The sequence below is a fragment of the Neodiprion fabricii genome, chromosome 7 (genome assembly GCF_021155785.1).
Source record: "Neodiprion fabricii isolate iyNeoFabr1 chromosome 7, iyNeoFabr1.1, whole genome shotgun sequence".
Taxonomy (NCBI): domain Eukaryota; kingdom Metazoa; phylum Arthropoda; class Insecta; order Hymenoptera; family Diprionidae; genus Neodiprion; species Neodiprion fabricii.
The window spans coordinates 19,822,966-19,839,295 of NC_060245.1; the positions used below are offsets into that span (position 1 = coordinate 19,822,966).

General features: G+C 43.4%; 3 protein-coding genes and 1 long non-coding RNA gene across 6 annotated transcripts; 2 read left to right on the forward strand and 2 right to left on the reverse strand.

Moving 5' to 3' along the window:
- Positions 1 to 5,002: 5,002 nt before the first annotated feature.
- LOC124186279 (synaptic vesicle glycoprotein 2C-like) lies at positions 5,003 to 11,189 on the reverse strand. Of its 3 annotated transcripts, none has more exons than XM_046577830.1 (12): positions 10,902 to 11,189; positions 10,540 to 10,608; positions 10,316 to 10,477; positions 10,099 to 10,261; positions 9,885 to 10,003; positions 9,579 to 9,817; positions 9,335 to 9,510; positions 8,897 to 9,156; positions 8,508 to 8,667; positions 7,280 to 7,407; positions 7,146 to 7,183; positions 5,003 to 5,176 (listed from the first exon to the last, which is right to left on the reverse strand). In XM_046577830.1, exons 1-11 carry the CDS (start codon positions 10,975 to 10,977, stop codon positions 7,149 to 7,151), a joined length of 1,587 nt encoding a protein of 528 aa, XP_046433786.1. In that variant the 5' UTR covers positions 10,978 to 11,189; the 3' UTR covers positions 5,003 to 5,176; positions 7,146 to 7,148. The 3 variants fall into 3 exon arrangements, with proteins under 3 accessions (XP_046433786.1, XP_046433785.1, XP_046433784.1); XM_046577829.1 differs by having other exon boundaries at positions 5,003 to 5,184; positions 10,902 to 11,188; XM_046577828.1 differs by lacking the exon at positions 5,003 to 5,176 and having other exon boundaries at positions 6,485 to 7,183; positions 10,902 to 11,186.
- A 160-nt stretch (positions 11,190 to 11,349) lies between these two features.
- LOC124187075 (outer dense fiber protein 3-like) lies at positions 11,350 to 12,903 on the forward strand. Its single transcript, XM_046579326.1, has 5 exons — positions 11,350 to 11,639; positions 11,751 to 11,801; positions 11,872 to 12,087; positions 12,151 to 12,355; positions 12,645 to 12,903. Exons 2-5 carry the CDS (start codon positions 11,759 to 11,761, stop codon positions 12,901 to 12,903), a joined length of 723 nt encoding a protein of 240 aa, XP_046435282.1. The 5' UTR covers positions 11,350 to 11,639; positions 11,751 to 11,758.
- Positions 12,904 to 13,356: 453 nt separating this feature from the next.
- On the forward strand, positions 13,357 to 15,807 carry LOC124185981 (outer dense fiber protein 3-B-like). Its single transcript, XM_046577260.1, has 4 exons — positions 13,357 to 13,616; positions 14,929 to 15,129; positions 15,208 to 15,382; positions 15,477 to 15,807. Exons 1-4 carry the CDS (start codon positions 13,523 to 13,525, stop codon positions 15,730 to 15,732), a joined length of 726 nt encoding a protein of 241 aa, XP_046433216.1. The 5' UTR covers positions 13,357 to 13,522; the 3' UTR covers positions 15,733 to 15,807.
- On the reverse strand, positions 15,617 to 16,195 carry LOC124185982. The gene is made up of 3 exons (XR_006871523.1): positions 16,111 to 16,195; positions 15,835 to 16,043; positions 15,617 to 15,747 (listed from the first exon to the last, which is right to left on the reverse strand). It is a non-coding gene; the product is annotated as an uncharacterized LOC124185982 (long non-coding RNA).
- Positions 16,196 to 16,330: the final 135 nt, after the last annotated feature.

Consider the following 16,330-nt stretch of genomic DNA (forward strand, 5'->3'; position numbering starts at 1 on the left):
AGAAAGCTGAAAATGGATTGCAAACTGCGAAATCTGATTTTCGGAATGCTTTTCAGGTTCCTCGAACCTTTTCGACCAATTTAAAAAACTTTTGGGATACTTTCTGCCCTACAAAACCCTTTCAATGCGATCGCAAGATTTTATTTAAGTCTTTTCAATACGCGATGGCGATTGAGAAAGCTGGAAATAAGTTGTGGAATCCAAAACCTGATTTTCAGAAAGCTTTCGTAATGTCTCGAATCTTTTTAACCTCCTTCAAAATCTTCTGCGCTTTTTACCGCCTTACGCAATCCTTTCAAAGCAATTGTAACATTTTTTCACAGTGGTTCAAAAGTCAAGAAATCTTCGAAATTATTCGAAATGTTTCCGACACTTTTTGAGACGCACTGATTTTTTTAATTTATTTGTTATTTTTTTTTTTAGGCAAACTCAACATCATCCAATTATTATCACTTCAGTCCAAAATTGTACTCAAGAATTGTATTCGAAATATCCGGTGAAAGAGGAATTTTAAAACGGTGAATATGAAATTTTTGAAAGTCTGAAAAATTGCGTAGATTCTCATATCACGATCTCGAGATCGTAAACCTGGTTTCTAACCACGAATTTATTAGGCCGTAAGATCTTCAGGTACGGGAAGCTTAAGAAAGTCAGGGAGAGAAAGAGAATCGCAATGTCATCTCGTTTACAAATACATATTATGAAATTCTTCAATTCCGGGATCTTTGCTGAGCTTTGAACAAGGCGAGCATATAAAATGTTCAAGTTTGATTCGAGGGTCTCTTGTCTCGGTTTCACTTTCCACATAGAAACGTCAACGAACCGTGAAAGTCACAAGCTGGTAAAAATTTGATATCCGTTTATCAAGGGGGCCGGAATTAAGCTGATACCAGGTTGGTAAAAAGGGATGAAATTCCGGCCTAACAGTTTTATCGTAAATTCGCATTACCGCCGATGCGTATAAAGTATGCCGGGAGTTTTCAGTGAAACTCTCCGTCGAACGCCGGCGGATAGGCAACCGGAGCTGCATATCAAATAGGCCAAGAATACCAAATGCAGTTTCGGCTGCCTATCGGCCGGCGTTCGGCGTTCAGTTTCACGGAAAACTTCCCCTTCGTCAAATCGGATATACGATGAAAGGTAAGGGAATTAAAGGGTTTGCCGAATTCCGGGAGTGAAAAGTTCGAACAGGGTCAAAGATTCGATATCCAATCGGTGTTGTGAACGCACCTGGACACCGTCTGGTGCAAAAATCGGGCACTTGACATTGTGCGAGACATCGAGCGCCCGTCGACCCGGAACGAGAAGGGGAGAAAAAGTTCTGGCGGGAACCTTCCCCCAATTCGCAACCCAATGAAGGATTTATCGCGGAGAAGAGAAAAATTGGCTCCTCAACGCGTCCTTAAACCGTTATCGAGGAAGAAAGAGAGAGAGAAAAAAAAAACGAAAACAGAAAAAGAAAATAAAAGGAAACGACGAGGAGGAAAAGGACGAAGCCCCGAGAGTTCAGGCTGCGCGGAAGTTTGATGACCGAACTTCAATTCCGCGTTTCGCAGATAAAACTTTGCCTTTTTAGAAAGCTTCAGTTCTCGAAAACGACCCTTCCCTCTTTTTTTTTTTTTTTTATCCCCCTCACAACTCGCGCCGTTTGAATCTTAATTCGCTGTTCTTCTCAAACGATTCTGATTTTTATCTAAGTAGGGATATTTCAAACGAAGGGCAAAAAGAATAAAATTGTTTTGTAAATTAAATTTCAAACTTTTAGTCGATCGGATAGGAATTTCATGTTTAGATGGCCAAATAGATCCTTCGTAACCAATTAATATGACCGAGTATGATTAACTATAATTAGATAGGACTGAATTCAATCACATTATATCAGCTAGATCGTAAATTTCGCTAATTATTTAAAATCCCAAATTCTCCGATTTTATATGATTTTTTACAATAACATTTGAAACATAATTTAGTTGCGTTTGTAATATTTTCTATCATTTGGTTGAGTGACTAACCGGTTTTGGCAAGAAATAAGAAAGCTCGTCTAGGATTCGCGGAGCGGTTTAATCAAAGATGGCATCGCAGTGACGTGATTAGTGCAACATTGTCCGTTGAGGCCACTGGCGAGCCGACACTAATTCAAATTCTGCATTATGAGACCGGAAATGGAACTTTGCAGAGCAAAAGAGGGACGCTCCAGATCAATACACAATTTATTAACAGAGATCTCGATCGATTTCTACTTCAATTCTATCTAATTTTCATTAATTTCCGAGCGTTGTAGAAAAATTTTGTGTGATTTCCAGATTGGATAGAATGACAGGAAATCACGAGAAATCATTGGAACTAACTGTGAATAAATTTGAAAACTGTATATCAACGAAATCATTCCTGCTTGGATACAAAGTAATGGAGTGTCAACGAATTGAAATCGGTAAGACTTAAAAAGATTTCCATAATTTCAGTTGATTTCTTTCGAACAATTATATTCCTACAGTAAACAAAGTCCCTTTAATTCGTAATGCGATTTCCAGCTGTTAAATTCGCGTCTTCGTTGAGCTAAAGCAAGGACCGTTGAATCGACCCTTTCCTGACCTTTAACGAGGTTTGGAAGAAACGACCGGACTGAAAATCGGGCGCAGACAAAAAGGGCGCGAAAAAGAATGGCGGGAAATTTTCGTATTTTCGTCGGCCTCAGGGAAAAAATCGAGCTTTCTTTCCTGGTTTCCAGAAGCCGGCATCGCGTCGACGGCTCAGCTCGACGAGTCTCCGGGTAATCCGATTTTCGAATGTCGGATTAGAGGGCCATGGCTGATGTCAGATATTGCAGCAGCGGTCAAGCGGAAAATACATCCCAGCCAGACGTCGGTCGACCTGGAGTCCCGGCTCATTTCACGGTCAGTTGGCAGGGCGAATACGTCGAGGCAACGCCGCCCTTTCTTATCGTTTCTTTGACGGTTTCTCCCCGCTTCTTCGACACCCGCACGTAATTCGCGTCCGCTCTTTTCGCCCTGCCTTTATGCCCATTCATTTTTCCCCTGTATCGAGAGGGGCGCGAAGGGGGTTATAAAATAAACACGCCTAAAGAGCCCCGCGAGAGAAGCGACAAAAGCCTTTCACGCGAAAGCTCGCGTTGCTGAAAGGTTCCGAAATTACATAATCAATACAACCGAACGTTCTCTTATTTACGCCGAGGGCGAAGTCATTGAATGAACGTGATTCGGGAGATTTGGAACGATGGTAAAAAAAAAAAAATATTCAGCTCATCTTGTAATTCGTTCGGCACTAATGCATGCAGCTTGTACAAAAAATATTACGGAATTCAATCACGTCTTCGGAAAATTATTACAAAAATGTTTTAAAGAATTTCATACAAAAAAAAAAAGCTGGAAATTTTTTACTGCTCACAAAAATTCATCATATCATAGTATAAAATATTTCAACCAAGAAATGTATATTTGAAAATCTCCATTTTGGATTGTGCTTTATTTTCAATCGAAACAAAACGAGAGTTGTAAAATTAAAAAACAAAAAAAAAACCGTCAAACCTTTACGCACCAGATTATAAACCACATGCTGAACCCTCGCTTCATGCGTACAATAATAATTATTTTCAAGGCATCTGGCGCACGTGCCATTAACAACGTTCGGTATATAATATAAAACACTAGGAAAATCCAATCTCCCAGCTGAAGGTGAATACATATATAGGTATATCGAACTGTATACATTATAGGTATCGACAGAGTTAGGGAATGGGGGAGAAACTAATCGCCTAGCGTTAGGTGCGCTGAAGTAAAATATATCCTCAGGACCCAAGTCCTAACGGTTCTTCGAAGAAGCGCGGGAATCAATATCAACAAGGATCAAGCCGCGTGTTCACGATTCCCGAATTGTTTACCTCAATTCCTCTCAGCCAATCAGGGCAATTGATTGGATAAGTTGGCCAAGCGGCCGTCCGTATGGCCATAAGCAGCCCCTCCTGTGGCAATAAAGAATATTGGTAGAGAAACGGGAAAATTCAGCAGGTTGACGGGGGTGGGGGGGAGAGGGGTGTGTGTCGGATTAACCGGAAACGGGGTCGCAACCTAGGAAAACCCGATCGGAGAACCGAACGAACTGACTCGAAATCGGCCCTCGAACGCGCTCAATCTCATCTTATACTCAATTAAACGGGGACTAAGAGTGGGGTGGGGGTGGGGGATGGGAGGGGGTGAGTCCCTGGTGTACCCCGGGTTAAAAGGTAGTGCCGTTCTAAACCCGGTAGACGATAAAGCGAAATAACCCGACGCGAAACGCTGTGAAAATGTCGACCGGAGTAGGGAATAAGCGGAGGGTGTAGGGGGTGGGTTGTATGGGAGAATTCAATTCCCGGCACACTTTCCTCCCCCCCCCCTGATCCAGGGAGTGCACGCGCCAGGCTATACACGGCTGCTACGTTACAGGTACAGATTGAAAAGTTTCGATTCCCGATATATATTACAAGGAGCTACGCCGAAGAACGCCGATCTTCATCGACGCGAAACAAGGTTATGCCTCGTCGAAGAGTATCCAAACTATTTCAATCCCCCCCTCCCAAAGCTCCGAACGTTTTTAGTTCCATTTTATAGACTTACAAAAGAAACAGCGTCATAAATGTGGAGGAAAAAAAAAAAAAAAAAACGTGAAAAAAAAAGTTTCATGTTCACGCGTCATATGCAGTCTGTGGTGAACTTGTGCTTGCTTAATTTTAATTTCATTCGACAAAAAATCTCAGCTCTGTGTTGCAGGCGTAGTTGAGTTTGAGTCGGTGATTGCAAAGTGATGAGAAAAAAAAAACAGAAATTCGGATCAAATTATGTAGCTTTGGAATGATGAAAAATGTTGATTTTAGATCTGAAATTCGATATCAGTCATTATTTTTCGATTTCGATTTTTACGATTTTTTCATCATTAATGCATATCGTGAAATTGTTGTTAACTGAACAGCTGAAACGAGATTCGAGATTCTGTGAAAAATACTGTTTTTAAGTGATAATATCATTGGTTATGTATTTTTTTGGAATCTGCTCACGTTCCAAACGGAGGCTTTCAACGGTCAAGCTTCAAGCTGCTGAACCGAGCGTTCGTCCGAGTGGATATCTATGTGGGTAGAGCTTGACAGGATATCCGGTTTCCGCTCAACTCTTCCGTGATCCTTCTGTAATTCTTCGCCGGTAGCAGCAACAAAAACACGAGTTGAAATTAGTTTTTCTTATCTTCGACGGTATACGGTATACGTACATAGATATGTATTCATAGCTTATAGAACAGATTGAAAAAAATAAATAAACAAATAAAAACAAACGCGATGAAACGAGACGGTCATTTACGCGGGCCTGCACAGAGCCAGGAAGCGATTGAATGAGAAAGAGACAAAAGAAAAAAAAAGTTTCATTTAAACTAATGAAATGCAATTGGGATCGAACTGCGTGAACCACTTTCGAAAAGATGAAGAATTACCGCCGATCTTAAACTGATTACAGAATCCAAGAAAGGATGGAGAGGATGACGAGATGGTAGGAAGTGAAATTGAGATTTCGTGACATTATCGAAAGTGTTATGGGCGCGGATCGTTCGGGCACGAGTGCCGCTTTATAAAAGGTAAAAAGAATCCGGTAGCGGAACGAGATCGAAAAGAAAGAAATGAGAATGATGGTGAAGAAGGAAAAGTGGAACGGGAAGGGTTGGACGACCGGGAGAGAATCAGCGATGGGTCCAGCTGGATACATAAAGCGAGAAGAGCGGGAATTGAGGGAAGATGGGACCGGAGAGGGCCATTATTGGGAATGATTAAATTTCCTTTGGGCAGTCAGTTTAATAACACGAAGCCCTCGTAAAATAACATTCCCCGGCCTGTCGGGTGCGGCAAGCGCGAATCGCCATCCCCCAAAAGCTGCAGTGCTCTCCGAACGTATGGAAATTAAAGCCAAATACAAGGGTGGGTTACCCAAACTGTACGTCGCGCTCCAAACGTCGCCGGAAATCCAGCGGGGTGATCACGAATCCCGACGGTTTTACCCCTATTGTGCGAAATTGAATCGAGATTGCCCGATGGATGCGGTCACCTCCCTTGACTCACACCCTCGGTCTAACTAGACATTAGACATCGGGCCAATATCGGATGATCGAATTAGATTAGGTCGATATATCAGATGAACAAAATAAAAAATCGACCCTGCACAATTATTATTACAGGTTTAAGGCCGATTCCGCGTACAGATTCCGATACCGACATTATATCGACATTTTTAGCCGCTTCAGAGCTCAGACACAAACCCTTTTTTATCGATGGTATCGACGAACTATATCGATGATCGATAAAGTTGACCAATGTCGGGATAAACTCCACTCAAAAAAAAGGGTTTGTGTCTCAGCTGCGAAGCGGCCAAAAAATTTCGATAAGATGTCGGTATCGGAATCTGTACGCAGAACTGGCCTTACAAATCTATTACGATTCAATTTTTTCTTGTTTTTTATTTATTCTAAATATATATCGGGGGAAGGACTGGATGAAAGGATATTTCACCGGGAATTTTATTTCGGTATAAATATATTCCACGGTCAATTAGTATTGGCTCTTCCATAAAAGTAAGATTAATAATTGATGTCCGTTGGAAAACGGTAACGCTCGCTGTGAAATCGACCAATTCCTTCGAAAAGACCTCGAGTGACGAGGGAATTCGTTTCTTAGCATTTCTGGATAAAATTTCCGTGCAGTAATGTGCAGCCATGGCGGTTATAAGGGGATTTTGCATTCTGTTGTTAAGCCGAGCTGATCGGCTTACCGCAGTTCGAATAGAACAATACCCGAACAACCCGAGAGCTTCGTAGAATGTAGAGATTTTGTTGGTTCCTGCAATGACGCGATATACCCACCGGCTTACAAAGACCCTATTTCTGTATTCACATGCACACATAAATGTTCCGAAAGTCGATGTCGATGTTGAGTTTGTGCGAATAACGTGATATCGAAAACGATTTTACGGATCGTTTTTTAACAGTGTGAGTAAACCGATTACAAGGCAGGATTTGAAATACGAGATAAAAGGTGTACGCCGCGTTAAATTGTGGAAATGCATTTAAATTCAAGGTAGAAAAATAAAAAACGATTGTCTTTAATGCTGTACCGTTCATTCCGGAAGCAGGATACAGAGGAGACTGCAAACTGGAACAAATCAAATCACAAATATAATTTTTTTATCACAAACTTGACATTTTTTCAACCGATGTTCATCCAGACATTGCAATAATTGAAACTCACGCAAGGTCACGCATCCCAATCCAATCAGAGTGAAATCACAGTAGGACTCTATGAGGATGCCAATTGTATTTCCAGCAAGAGCGATACCCAAACGTCCGATAGTGAGTGCCAAAGAAACTACCATTGCTCTGTTAAACAAAATGACACAAGCAACTTGATCGTTATAAAGAAAAGACGAATTTCGTACCACCCCTTCCTTTTCTAAAGGATCCTCCGTCTCGGGGAAAACGCTTGACGAAAATTACTCGAGGAGAGACGCCACAGCCCGCAATTTTTCTCTTCCATTTCATTTGAGCCTACCAAACGACATCAAAGAGTAACCTGCACGATATTTGAATTGAATATTTTTCTAACGTCGTTCAGACAGCCGCTTTTCGTATTGCGCTTTTGCGAAAAGAATCTATCAAACTACCCGCGTCTTTGCGAAGGCAATTACTTATAACAGGCCTCTGAGAGACCGACACATTTATATTCAGCTTTTGCCACGTAAAAAACGAGACCTCCGCGCAAAGGAACGAGGGGCCATTCACTTCGAAATTATTAACGATTCCCAAGTGATTTCCATACAATTTCCAATTATGGAGGATAGTTCATAATAAAAACCTGCGCAATGACAATCAGACCGAAGGCATTAGTCCATCCATTTTCCCTCAAGCTTAAGTTCACTTTTTTTAAATATAACTACAATCTCATATTTTATCTGCTTAACATGAGTAAAAGAGTTCTCGATGAGACAGGATTGAACAAAAATATCGAGCAATTTATAACATTAGAGTAATTAGGTAACCGATACGAGTTTAGCGTTAAAACGTTCAGCAACGACACAAATTTGTAATTCAACTTGCTTCCAATGACTGATACGTTATCATTCGTCTGTTCTGTTCATTTTTCCGCAATGCTGTATTTGACCGATACATTGATAACTGATCAGTAGGTGGCTCGTGATCGTAGTGAAAGGCTGAATTAAGAAACGTCCACTTTCGTTTTGAGAAAAAAAAACAGTACAAACTATAGAAAGATAAGTCCGATGTGGGGATGGGAAGTGTTTCAACTCGCGGAGAAAGAGGTGAAGAGGCACCGGAAGTATGACGGGGAAAAGTCATTCCGGCGGTAAGAATTCCCCGACGTAAGTGGAATTCATCCATCCCAACTGTAACTACGATGATTGTAGAGCCTCGCGAGACGCGAGATGAAGTTTTTAAATTCAAACAATATTACACCGACTCACCTAAGATTGGTGGGGTAAACCTCGACGGCGATGGTGTTCGATACCGTGGAACAGCTTCCCGTGAGAACGACGGATACCGATATGAGAACAGCCACGGTGATCTCATTCGTGGCGAAATAGCTCCCGAAACCGGCAATCCCACTCAAGAACAGGGCAGAAACTAATCAAGAAAGCGATTAGATCGATGTTAGTTTATACGGGTTCGGCATAGCGCGTTTACCGCGGCACGCGTAAATGTTAGTGTAGTTTGACCGTAGAGTTGGCATGTGTGTTATCAGCGTGATTGTAAAGGTATGGCATGGCCGTGACACATTTACGGCCGCTGCGTGAGTCGCGATAACCGATCAGCGGATTCGCGACGAGTATTTACTGTACTCGGTTATATCTACCTAGCACTGTCTTCTTCCTCAGGATCACGACCAGCCCTCCGAGTGTCCCGAACGCCACCGCGAAGAGGACCCCAGTGACCAACGTGCTTGTATAGACCTCACTCCTGATCAGGCTGCTGCAATCCGCGGACTCCGACGCGGAATTCAGGGTCAGATTAGCCTGGTTGGCCAACACTAACTCGCATATCGTCGCCCCGATTCCAGCCCCTGACTTGATCATGTTCAACAGGTTCGGTGTCCAGATGTACATGCCTATCGAGCTTTGAAATGAAAAATTACACTATGAAGCATATGATTAAGACGGAACAGAGCCAATAACAAAAGAACAAGTATTTAGCTGATGTTGCGCTAGCGTGAATCACTTAGCGATTGTCATTGAGTAGAAGAGCATTTAGAGAACACAGTCTTAATTCGTATAATTTTCATGGAAGTTCATACGTGCCGCAAATGCCGAATTGAATCAGGCAGAAGAGCAGGGTGGTCCATCCGTACGGCGGCCAAAAAAGCGTTGCGGTTTGGTGCCACATGAGCTTAAAGAGTCCTTGAAGCGTAAACGACAGAGGTGTCGTAACGTGGCCGGGAGTGTCATGAACGTCGGACTTAAGATTCTTGACCTGCGAAACACGTAGGCAGTTTGATACGCTGCATCTGAATTTTAGAGTGAATGGTTTCGGCAGATTACCGGATACTCGACGTTGCTGTTTCTCGAATTCCTGTTGTAGACCAGTCGGAGAACATTGAGTGCCTCCCGTTTCCGGCCAACCGACATGAGGAACTTTGGACTTTCCGGAAAGAAGGGTAACAGGAAGCCCGTTGCGAATGACAGTAAGCCCATGGCTGCCAAGTAGACGCGCCACGATGTGTATACCACGAAACCCAGGTCCCAGTTTACTTCCAACGGGATCAACAACCAGGCTAGACCTACCGCGGGATGTGAATTTCACTTTGTAAACCGTCGCTTGGCTTTGTCTGTCATCAAAAAACTCACCGGGGATCAGAAGGTAGCCAATTGCCATGAAGCCGCAGGTCCAGGTGATGATGCTCGCCCGTTTTGAGGTGGGCAGAAACTCGCTAATGTAGGCGTACACCGTCGATTGGTTACCGCAGCTGAAAGGAAATTGCGTTGAGTGGTTCAGGCAGCCTGTCCGTACTTTGCGAGACCTCGAAGAGCGATAATTACGGGGATTTGAACGAATGCTTACAACAAACCAGTGAGGAATCTGAGGACTATGAACAGGTTGGTGGTTGGGGAGAAGCTCGACATGAAGCTAAAAGCCCAGGTACCGATGGTGGAGATCAAGAGTACATTTTTCCTCCCAAAGGTGTCAGCAAAGAATCCCCAAGCGTTGGCGCTAACGACAATTCCTGAGGGAAGAGCTGATCAGACCGGAAAAAAAATTACAGTCATCGGCAACTCACCCAAGAACATAGCTCCGGATAAATAGCCCTTCTTCACGGTCGTCAAGGCCAAGTCACACTGAGCTGCCGGATGGACGAAGCTCACCCCCATCGTCTCGCAGACCGTGGCGACCAGGATTCCACCACATATCGCGATCAGCCCGATATGGTACCATCCGAAACCTAATCAAAGATTGAAGTTCAAACCGGTGAACATAAGAAACTTGCAATGATGAGCAACTCACCCGTCAACTCGATGGCGCGTTCCAGGTCCACTTCTTCGTCGGCTGACTTCAGCTCGCTGGGTTTGTCTCCTAGATATGTTTAGCGTGTTTAAGCTTGTTGATAAGTGATGAAGGCTCAGCTTCCAAATGTTCAAATATCGGTTTGATCATTTGGTCAAATGTCATTAATCCGAAAGATCAAAACTCCGAATGATATAAATTGTCAAGGAATGAACATCACGCTTCACCGTAACTCATTCTCATGATTAACTGTAATCATTTGAATTTCCAAACATTCGATCTGCTGGGATTGGACGTAACGATCAATCGACTTATCGCTTTGAACCCGTAGAGGAAAATTTTCTTTGGTCAAAAATACTCACCCGATGAGTAGTCTCGCACCTTCTTCAGTTCAACGTCACCTTCCGGGTGTTCAGAGACTCGGTAGCTGTCTGACATTGACGCGGGTGCTTCTACTGGCGAGATAGAAAATGGTTTTCAGTAACGACTCCACGGATTGATAGTCCGTCTTGCTTTGCGGTTGAAGTATATCTGACAATGAGCAGTTTCCCATTCGGCACGACGCTTCGCATGATTACGAATATTTTGTGTTTCGCTTTAGCACAGTAAATGGGAATTGGTTTAATAGCTGATAAACAGTCTCGGGTAGCGCATAGTACATTTTTCATTGCTAGCTATCGTCAAAGTTTCGACGCGTCATCCGTCGAAGCACGTATGCAAAATCATCCCTCGAGGTATGGTGAGAATCATTACTGAACATCCTCATACCGAAAAAACTCCGCGTGCGAAAAAGTAATGATAAGTCTTGGATGGATTCAGCCTGACAAAGAAGCCACGCTCAACTTCATGAAGGGAGAAATTCACTGGGTGTGAAACCAAATAACCATATTTCTCGGTTCCATTATCCTATCGGTGACCAATTTGTGGTACACTTAAAGAATGGAGCCAGATGGCGAGCGCAAAAGTGTCGATATTGGATTAGTTGGGAATCTATTGATCCTCGGCTCGCCGAGGGTTCGGAGCGGTGGATTATAAATGATGGAACCAAAGCCAACGCGGTGAGCTCGCACGTCGAAGACAAAAGGAACGTTAAGTCGACCGTACGCGTGGTCTTCACTTTTCACGACCAGGATACGATGTTGACGATAATATTTTTTTAACCTTTTTTTTACAGATTTTGCTAATAACAGCCTTATTTTTAATCGCTTTAGCAACAAGCATGGACGTCAAGGAAAAACCGAAGTTCAGCTGCACGGGGAAGGGTGAGTACCTACATTCAGGGCTCGATTGTTAACCTGACGATACCAATTCCCTTTCAAATATGTTTCGCAGCGGGTCCAGGCCCGGCTTATCTGCTGCCCAGTCTTGTCGGCTACAACGGTCACGATCCATCGAGATATCGCAACCCTGCTTTCACGATGAGGACTCGAGTCGAGACCAACATTTCCGCTGTGGGACCGGGTCCCCGTTACAAAATAGAGGGGCTGACTAACTACGGAGTGCAAAAGGCCCCCGCCTACTCCCTCGGCTTTCGCGATGGCACCAAAAGTTAGCCTTCGTCTCTCGACTAAACCTTAACGGCAACTGAACTACCGAACAATATCTTTCCAGTGACGAGCTGTAGCGGCCCAGGACCCGGGGCCTACAGTCCGGAGAGATGTCCGCCCATGAATCACAGTCTGAGACCAGCGGCCTTCACGATAAAAAGTCGATGCAGCGATCACATGTCCGGGGATGGACCGGGCCCTATTTACCTAATTCCGTCCTGTCTCGGGCCCAAAGTCCCGGACAAAACCGCCTTGGGAGCTTTTTCAATGTACGTATGGATCACGATTTTCTGGAAAAGCGGTGATTAGATCATCGGAAAGTTTGTCACAAGGTCGTTTAGTCGTAAACCAGGTTAAAAGTTTTCAGAGTCACGACTGGTTTCAAAGGATTTTCAGATATTTTACCTCATTTCATTGGGTATCAAGTTCAAACTCAGTGTGCCAATTGAACGCAGCGTTTTACAGCTTCCATTTCTACTACCCATTTTTTTTTTACCACCGTGCTTCCGACCAGGATCCACCTCTAATTTTATTGCTCTAAGTTTGACGACCCCGCAGCGCGGGCCGGCATGGAAAGGACTATTGCGTTTCAAGTCCGGGTCCTGCGGCCTACGGAAATCAGAATTACGATCTGGTTAAGCGCAGACTTCCGGCCTACACGCTGGCCTCGAGACACCATCAATTTGGGACAGCGTGTGGACCCGGACCTCGGTACTACCCGCAATACTCTGGTGGGAAAAATCCTCCAAAGTTTTCATTCGGAGTGAAACACAGCGAGTGCGCACCACCGGCCATCACCGAATACGACGAGGAGTAACTTCGAGTGTGTTTATTAAGATATTTAATATTTATGCATGCGCATTTTGTTGCGTGTCTATGTATTTGTCTCCAATAAAATTGTGCAAGCTACAGTCGTGTTTGTCATTTGGATTTTATTTTTAACACTGAGACCTGTTGCGCAATTTACAACTAAAAGCTTTCAAGTCGTAAGTTGTATATACTAAAAAACGATACTCAAGTAGTAATAAAATGCGGGACAATTAGTACGATAGACACTTTGACGTGTATAATTTTTGTAGGCAATAAATAATTTTTCCAATCTCTTCGCTTAAACTGCGAATCGATAAGACAGTACAAGTCAGTTATTAGACGTGCTTCAAACCTGGTTCGAGATAAAAGTCGCGTCGTGAGTCAGAGCTGGCAATGAAAAAAGGAAACATAAAAATGTGCGAAAAAAATGAATATAAATCGGCAAGAGAGACGCGAGCTCCAAATTTTGCACACCTCCGTGCATCGGTGTCACATTACGGATAATTTAGGTTATAATAACAAAATTGTCAGAAATTATGAAGTGAAGGTTCGAGTGAGGAGCAAAACTTTCGTTAATCCAAATTAAACGTATCAACAGAAACCACGATTAATTTTCCCATCCAATAATGCCAGAAGAGAAAGAAAAGAAATCAAAAAAAGACAACTCAAAATCATCCAAAAAGCAACCTAAGAAGTCCAGTGGCTGCGTCAGCAACAAAGGTAAGTGACGCATGCCATTTACGAGCACTAAATTCGAGTTGCTTATTCAACGATTTTCTATGGCCAAAAATTTCCCGTGTACAGGTAGAACAGCTATTTCCGCGCGCTCGCAACTCGATAAAATTGCCTTTGAATAAATTGTCGGCGAGTGACGATGAGAGCTGCCGCATCTATAATGCACCAGCTATTTCAATGTGACAAAATGTGCGCACGCGTTGGCGTTGGTTTATCCGTATATTCGAATTTACTTCAGACTTCCAAAGTTACGACGAACAGACACTCGTAAAATTTACGACTTTGCTTTGGGTTACCTCGAGATAGAGAAACACTCGCTGACGATCGTACAACAATTTGCACAGAGCGTGAAATTGCAGCGCGATTTTTCCCCTTCGAACGTAGTAGAAGTGTACCAGTTGTTGCCACGTTTAGACCCAATTATTGAACCTTTTATTTTACAAAATTATAAATTGACGTCAGAAATTATGAATTTCTCGATTACTAAAACCAATTGCTACATGGTTAGACACTACAAATTTATTTTTTGGTAATTCCAGAACTTAGGATTAAACAGATACAACGAAAAAACCTTAATAATTGGGATAGGGTCAATAACCAGGACACTCACTTTGGTTAAAAAAAAATAGTCGTTCGAAGTCAAACTACCATGTGCAAGAAATCGGCACCACCGAATAAAAAAAAAAAGATCAAATCTGACCCGCTCATGCAATTCATGCTATGATACATACATAAAGCTTTACACACACTGTAAGAAATAGCGGTGTTGACCATAATATGTCACTCTGGGTGAAGTTCACCCCAAACATTCTTCAAACACCTCGCAGAGTTCAGGAATAAACTTTCACAGCTTTTTTTCCCCGTTTTACCTTAACTTTGCCGATGTTTTACAATATTTAAACAATAAATTTTGGTCAGGAAAACTGAGAAAGCTTTCACTGCGGTCCTGAAACAATACCTAGATATTTTTTTTTGCATTTTTAGAACTCTTTTCTGAAGCGTATCACTTTTTTTGGAGCTGGGGTGAATATCACCAAGTGTGACAGTTATGCGATTCTACCGAGACGTGACCCATTAACGCTAATATTTTCCGAATTTGACTAGTGTGGATGTAGAACAATGTTAATGGTCTGTTCGAAAGTACAACATCAGATATATGGTGTCAGCTTGATACCAAATTGTAACCGACACTGTACAATATTAGATACAAACGATAAGTAGCTGAACCGCATTACGGAGACAAATTGCACATTTGATAACATCTGATGATTTTGACGGTCATATTACCTAATCTCAGGTCCGGGTCCAGCACGTTACCTCCTTCCCCCGCTGACCGGATATCCTCATCATGACGCAACGAGGTTCAGAAATCCCGCCTTCTCCTTCCGGAGTAGACAGTCCTCGGGGATGCCATGCAACAGTCCTGGGCCCAAGTACTACATCTCAAGTCCACCAAGGCCTCCAGCATTCTCCTTCGGGTTCCGAGCGTCATCAACGGGTGAGCTTGGAAGCTGTTTACAAAACTTTAAAGCCGTATTCAGGGGCTAAATACACCATTGCTCCACTTTTCTATCAGCTAAATCCTGCACTCCGGGACCATACAAGCTCCCTGACAGTCCACGCTCGCCGATATTCACAATCAGGGGAAGAACGAATCCAAGAACAGCCGGCGTCACTCCAGGACCATACCAGCTGCCTCCCGTGATGGGATGCCGCGTACCCGACAAGACGGCGTCGCCTTGTTTCACATTGTAAATTGCTGGGAATCATATCCCCCGATTCCAAAGATTGGGAATCATCGCCGCGTCGAATGACGAACGAGTATAAAATCGATTAAATTTTCAGCGGAGCTCGACCCTGCGGGACCAAGTGTGACGGGAGTCCAGGGCCGAAGGGCCTGACGAACCTGGATGTGATAAAACCACGAGCGCCGAGGTTCAGCCTTGCGCCCCGACAGACCGGGAGCCTCAAGACCTGTGGTCCTGGTCCGAAGTACATGTACTGCTACAAGTGCCACAAGTGTGCTCCAAACTTCAGCTTCGGTATACGTCACAGCGACTGCGCCCCACCGATGATAACTGAGTGTGATGAGAAGTGCTGAACTTTTCACGGAGATCTGTACCAGTCAACGATTGTGACGAATTATAATTATGCAGTCTGGTTGAGAATGCTTAAAGGAGGGTACTCGGCTATTTATTCAAACCATTCGAGTCCGCTCGGACGGGTCAACATCTGTAATTGGACAGCATCAGAATGCCCCAGTCCAGTAGCCACGATTTTGGTACTGGATCTTGTACACGGATCACTTGGATACTTCCTTCTAGTTTCACCCTGAGGTTTTTTCGTTCGTGAAGTCGAAGAGTGGAGAAGTACTGAAACCGAGGACGAGACCGCATATTCCGCCCTCGGTGCCTGTGGCCAAATAATGAACAGTTATCCGAGCTTTTCGACAGTATCTTTCAGTATGTTTATTACTCACCAATGAGGTCGTAACTGATAAGTTTAAACCGACTATCTTCAACACAAGAGGTACGTAATTATTCCAGTAAACCATGAGACAAAGAGTCTATGAAGCATCATCGCAACCTCCTCCTCCTCGTTTCTCTTCAGTTTGAAGAGATAAAAGTAAACGAGGTACTTTAGCGAGACCGTCACCTTTTCAACTATCAAGTTACCGACAGGCTTTGATTCGGTGCTAA

Coding starts and splice junctions, on each gene's coding strand:
- LOC124186279 (XM_046577830.1), bottom strand. CDS start 10,977: ATGTCAGACAGCTACCGAGTCTCTGAACACCCGGAAGGTGACGTTGAA. Junction 8,668..8,896: donor GAGGAAGAAGACAGTGCTAG/GTAGATATAACC, acceptor TTTCTTGATTAG/TTTCTGCCCTGTTCTTGAGT. Junction 7,408..8,507: donor GTTTACCCCACCAATCTTAG/GTGAGTCGGTGT, acceptor TTTGTTTAACAG/AGCAATGGTAGTTTCTTTGG.
- LOC124187075 (XM_046579326.1), top strand. CDS start 11,759: ATGGACGTCAAGGAAAAACCGAAGTTCAGCTGCACGGGGAAGG. Junction 12,088..12,150: donor CTTTCGCGATGGCACCAAAA/GTTAGCCTTCGT, acceptor ATATCTTTCCAG/TGACGAGCTGTAGCGGCCCA. Junction 12,356..12,644: donor GCCTTGGGAGCTTTTTCAAT/GTACGTATGGAT, acceptor ACGACCCCGCAG/CGCGGGCCGGCATGGAAAGG.
- LOC124185981 (XM_046577260.1), top strand. CDS start 13,523: ATGCCAGAAGAGAAAGAAAAGAAATCAAAAAAAGACAACTCAAAATCA. Junction 13,617..14,928: donor TGGCTGCGTCAGCAACAAAG/GTAAGTGACGCA, acceptor ACCTAATCTCAG/GTCCGGGTCCAGCACGTTAC. Junction 15,383..15,476: donor GCGTCGCCTTGTTTCACATT/GTAAATTGCTGG, acceptor TTAAATTTTCAG/CGGAGCTCGACCCTGCGGGA.